This window comes from Capra hircus, chromosome 12 (assembly GCF_001704415.2).
Source record: "Capra hircus breed San Clemente chromosome 12, ASM170441v1, whole genome shotgun sequence".
Classification (NCBI taxonomy): Eukaryota; Metazoa; Chordata; class Mammalia; order Artiodactyla; family Bovidae; genus Capra; species Capra hircus.
The window spans coordinates 47,237,385-47,243,384 of record NC_030819.1 but is presented as its reverse complement, the minus strand read 5'-3'; the positions used below and the strand labels follow the sequence as shown (position 1 = coordinate 47,243,384).

General features: G+C 35.8%; 1 protein-coding gene across 2 annotated transcripts in view; it reads right to left on the bottom strand.

The window, feature by feature from the left end:
• PCDH9 (protocadherin 9) overlaps positions 1,031-6,000 on the bottom strand; it is a 1,176,029-nt gene continuing 1,171,059 nt past the window's right edge. For both annotated transcript variants that reach the window (XM_005687580.3, XM_013968204.2), the window contains exon 4: positions 1,031-2,909. In XM_005687580.3, coding sequence (XP_005687637.1) covers positions 2,536-2,909 — 374 coding nt within the window. In that variant the 3' untranslated portion in view covers positions 1,031-2,535. The remainder of the gene's footprint in view (positions 2,910-6,000) is intronic.

Genomic DNA, 6,000 nt, shown 5'->3' with positions numbered 1-6,000 from the left:
GGATCCATTCATTCTCTGTGTCCTAGGGCCAGTCTGCTTCATGAAGGAAAGAAGACTGGCACCCCAGAGTACTGGACAAATCTGGTGTTCAGAGAAGAGGAGTTAGGTTCTCCATACAGCCACTGGCTCAAGTAAATATCTTTACCTCTATGTCACTATCTCCTGAGCCTTATTTTAAAACACTTCAAAACCTGTAGAGGAAGAGTCAGACCTGTTTATTTGCTATAAAACTCTGATCCAGCTGCTCTGTGATGACTATAAACACATGGCACATGTGTGAATGTGTCTTATTATCTTTGGCAGTTTTTGGGTCCATTTTGCTAATCTGAAAGAAATATAGATGAAGCTTTGGCCCTTGTTTCAAGGTCTTAATCCCTGAATAATCCTCTGCTAAAAATGAAATATTTGGGAGTTTGTTTCATGAAATCTTATTAAAGATACTAAGAGACAGGAAGATCACCTCACTAACTAACCAGTGTTACCTGCCCAGTTTCTGACTTGAGATTTCACTTTGATGAAACTTGTATGAAACTTGATTAGAAAATGAACTAGCTTTTCTTATGAATTTCACAAGAAAATGATTTGATAGAACATTAGGAGAATTTAACTCTAACTTGGACCATATGTTCAGAACATAAGTATTAAACCCGTAACTAATTTTATAATTAAAATTTTGTTTTATCAACATATATTTATCTAACAATTAGAGTAGAAATCATCACTTTGGATTTTGAACAAGAATTAACACACTACAGTCAGGAATTCAGAACATTTATTGCAAGAGCTGAATAATTGTAAATAACGTAGAACTGGCAAAGCAGTAACAAGGATAATTGTTTAGATATTTATTCTGTCAAAGTCATCAAACACCCCTCACAAACCGACAAATATGTACTGCGATAAGTAATGCACCCCTACCCATTATTTTCCATTATACTGTGGAAAAAATGTGAATTGCTATTTACAAAGTAATTTTATTTTTGGTAAGAACAAATTATCTATCAGATTAGCAAACCATTTTTTTATTTTATTTTTTTTAACTTTTAAGCTGATGTTGAACCGTGGCATTAAGATAACTTTCACTTCTTTCAGTAAAAACATTTTGTTGCATGCTATTTATTTGTTTAAATCATCTGTCATGCCTTAACAAAAACCTCCTAAGAATGTTCGAATTTGGACTTGTTTGCACGTGCAACTGAGATCTTATTAACATTAGTTGTCACTCTGTTGGTTTGACCTAAGTGACAAGATGCTGGTACCTGCCAGGCATTGACCAACTATGATAACAAACAGTTAAACAGCAATAATTAGAGATTTATCCCTTAATATCCCCCAACTAGCCTACCTGGAGAATGTTCTGTTACATCATGAAGGCACAACACATTAAATATTTTGTGGCTATGATCTAACACTTGTGTTACAACAACATTTTCATATATGAGGATCAACACAAACTGCCATTTCAACAAAGTTGTAGACACACATTTGCCCAATTGAAGCTATTTTGAATATTAATTTTTCTTTAATATATGCTAATTTAATATATTAATTCTGCATGAGTGACAAGCACAGGATATTACTTCACTTTCTGAAAGATAACACTTTCCCATTAGTATCTCATTTAATGCTACTAAATAAGTGATTTTACTTTTGCCTACTTTGAAAATAAGGATGTCAAGAAAATAGGTTCTGAATTTTCAAGCTTTTGCAGAAGTCCTTTTATATATGAAGTTTTCATTTTATCTTTATTTTTTAGAATTCCAGCAACATAAGCTATCATAAAAGAAGCAAGATTCCAGAACCTTTTCTTTAAACACAAGTATTTGAGATCTTTTGAACAAAGTGTGTCAAGACAGACTACTAACGCAGAAACACCTCACTAAAAGAAACAACAAAAATAACAACAAAGAGGTAAACAAAAAAAGGAAAGAAGCAACCATAAGACACAGAATTATGCTACAACATTTTTAGGTGAACGATATAAGTACACAAAGTTGTTAATAATAACTTGCTTCTATTTACAAATACTTTAACACTGATTGACTTACAAGTGTCCACTAATGTTGTTAACAGCACAATAGGTTTAATGCTTATCTTTTTAAGTTTTGTTTGAGTATAATGTCAAGTATAGCAGTCTCAGCACAGATCAATGACAAAAAGAGCACAATTTTCTAACTGGATATGTCTGTCAGTCACTCTAATCCATGGAACTTCCTTACTCTCCAAATGCATATTCTATTATTCATAGCAGCAGTCCAGGGTCAAAATAAAATGCAATTAAAAAAAAGATATTTGCACAATGGAGACACTTCTGGAAAGTTTAATCAATCGTAGTAAATAAGATCACATGGCTAGTAAAACTATCTTCTCTCTTATGTGATAAAACATTGTATCCTCCATGGTGCCAACACAAAATTATGGGTATCCCTGCTCTAAGGGGCATAGTTGTAGAGATCTATTGAATACATAAAGCTCTGACACACACGGTGTTAGCATGTCTATTTAAAGTCCTTAGGTCCCATATGGCCTTTTTTTTTAGAGTTGGTGCTCCTTAGGACTCTCAATAGCACCTCCTGCTTGCTTATAAGACTTCAGATTTGCCAAAGGAATGTCTGTCATGTGGCTGCCATTGTTGAAATGGCCTTCAGTGGAGACATACTGCTTACGGTCATTGAACTGGTTCCTGTTGCTATCTTCTTTCCAGGCTCTGGTCAGGGTGTGCCCATTCACAAGCTTGTCCTTCTTGATCCATTCTTTTTGGGATGCAAAGGTTGAGAGAGGAGATTTAGGGTGTTGATATGGACCCAAGCCAGGAGGCATCCAGCAATTATCAGAGTGACCCAAAACCAAGCACTCTTGAGTGCACATCTCTGTAGCTTCAGCTAATCCTCGGGGGCCCAAGGGCCCATCTGCAGAGGACAAGAGACAGAGAAAGTAAGGAAAGAGAGTGGTTAGAGTTTTCATTTTAAATTATATCCTTAGAGAAACACTGCACTGGTGATCTCATTTTCTCATGAAAACCGTATTATGTTAAGCAATTCATAGATATAATTCCCGTCCTTTTTTTTAACCACTTTTTAATTTTTGCAGTGTTGTGTTGGTTTCTGCCATACAACAATGCAAATTAGCCATAATTATACGCAGATAATTATGTGTATAATTATCCACTCTCCCCCTCTTCCCTTTATCCCCTCCTTGTTCTCCCCCTATCCCACCCCTCCAGGCCATCACAGAGTGCAGACTGTAATCCCTGTGCTGCACACTAGCTTCTTACCAGCTATCCATCTCACATCTGATAGTGTATATATGTTGAGGCTACTTTCTCCATCTGTCCCACTCTCTCCCTCCACCACTGTGTCCACAAGTCCATTCTCTAGATTTGTATCTCCATTCCCTCCTTGAAAATAGGTTCATCAATACCTTTTTCTAGATTCCATATATATGCATTAATACACTATATTTTTCTCTTTCTGACTGACTTCACTGTGTGTAACAGGCAATAGGTTCATCCACCTCATTAAAACTGAAATTCATTCTTTTTTATGGCTGAGTAATATCCTATCCTTTTAAGAATTATATAGAAGGAATAAAATTCCTTGTTTTGGAGGTAAGAATTACTCTTTCTTTTAAGCCATTTTATATCTAGAGATACAGACAGATGAAAAAATAAGTAGATAGATATGGGTAAACAGATATACCCATGATATATCATTTCAGATCAACTTTTTTCTATGACATATGTATTATTACTGATTTATGTCCTAATTCTCAATAAAAACTCATATTCATGAGAAATAATGAAATTTACAAAATTTTATGTGCAATGCCAGATGTTAATTAAAAACTCCAAGAATACTAAAAGTGTTACTTGAAATGTAGTATTAAAAGTAAATGCTGTAAATAGTTATACAAAACGGTCTTTCGTGTAAACGTATATCTTAATATGAAATTCATTAAAATAACTTTGCAACATTCTTTTTTAATTTAAGTAATAATTCTAAAGAACATTTTCTCTATACTACTAAAGACTCATCTGGTTGACTTCAAGCATTGTGAAATCCAAGTAAATAAAGATCCCATGTGGTTCCTTCCAAGCTTAACCTATTTTCTTGATTTATAAATGTATTAAATAACCCAAATTTCACTAGAGTTAAAGTCTAGCTAGGTTGCAAATTGGAACACATAGAGTGTAATATTCAGAGAGAAAAAAGTCATCATAGATATTTCTCTCTCTCTCTCTCTCTCTCTCTCTCTTTTTTTTAACTAGAAGGCAATCTAAAACATTTTAACCATGATTTTGAAAGTAAACTATTCTCTGATTATGTAAAGAGAAAATCAGTTCTGTACTGAAAAACAGTAAGTGTCAAATGATTAAGGGTCAAATGGTTAAGGGTTAAGTTGGGTGTTTTATTGTCATGTTTTCTTTCCCTTTATTAAACAATCAACTCATAAGTGATAGCTTGAAAATTAGGAATTGATTTTATGAATGAGATTAAGTATCAGATAGGCAAGAATGCTTGAGGCATAAAACATTTTCAAAAGCTAAGAGTCATCAGAATGGAAATGTAGAAGAAAACATCCCTGAAAGTTTGCCTACTCCACAATTAAAAGAGCCAACAATTGAAATGCAGGTCTCTGTTAAAATCCAAGTTAGCAATACTAATATTTTTAAGTGCCCAATAATTGTGGAGTATTTATATTAATATCTATTTGTCTTAATAATATTCTAATTATTTCTTGCATGGTAAAAAAAAAAAAAAAATACCTGCTGAGATAGGTAACTGTTGTTGGCAAATACCTGACCTCCACACACAGACAGCATCAGAACGGACACTGGCTGTGAAAAGGGGGAAAATAAAATGTGCTTAAAATGTATCCTTGGTGGCTCAGAGGTTAAAGCGTCTGCCTCCAATGCGGGAGACATGGGTTTGATCCCTGGGTCGGGAAGATCCCCTGGAGAAGGAAATGGCAACCCACTCCAGTATTCTTGCCTGGAGAATCCCATAGACGGAGGAGCCTGGTGGGCTACAGTCCATGGGGTCGCAAAGAGTTGGACACGACTGAGCGACTTAACTTTCACTTTCACTGAAATTTTAGTCTATTTTGAAATCTGAAGTCTGCTCTTTAGAATAACAGTAAACTTCCTTCCCATGTGATCTATAGTCCCATCCCCTCAAAAGCAAATAGTTTTATCTTTAAAACATATGTTTGTTACTTAAAACTATTTCTCTCACAAAACTTCAATGATCGCTTACTCACTAGGATATTTAACTTAACCTTCTCTATGAGAAACACTGAGCTGGAAGAAGCACAAGCTGGAATCAAGATTGCCAGGAGAAATATCAATAACCTCAGATATGCAGATGACACCACTCTTATGGCAGAAAGGGAAGAGGAACTAAAAAGCCTCTTGATGAAAGTGAAAGAGGAGAGTGAAAAAGTTGGCTTAAAGCTCAACATTCAGAAAACAAAGATTATGGCATCTGGTCCCATCACTTCATGGGAAAGAGATGGGGAAACAGTGGAAACAGTGTCAGACTTTATTTTGGGGGGCTCCAAAATCACTGCAGATGGTGACTGCAGCCATGAAATTAAAAGACGCTTACTCCTTGGAAGAAAAGTTATGACCAACCTAGATAGCATATTCAAAAGCAGAGATATTGCTTTGCCAACAAAGGCATCTAGTCAAGGCTATGGTTTTTCCAGTGGTCATGTATGGATGTAAGAGTTGGACTATGAAGAAAGCTGAGTGCTGAAGAATTGATGCTTTTGAACTGTGGTGTTGGAGAAGACTCCTGAGAGTCCCTTGGACTGCAAGGGGATCCAACCAGTCCATTCTAGAGACCAGCCCTGGTGGTTCTTTGAAAGGAATGATGCTAAAGCTGAAACTCCAGTACTTTGGCCACCTCATACGAAGAGTTGACTCATTGGAAAAGACCCTGATTCTGGAAGGGACTGGGGGCAGGAGGAGAAGGGGACGACAGAGGATGAGATGGCTGG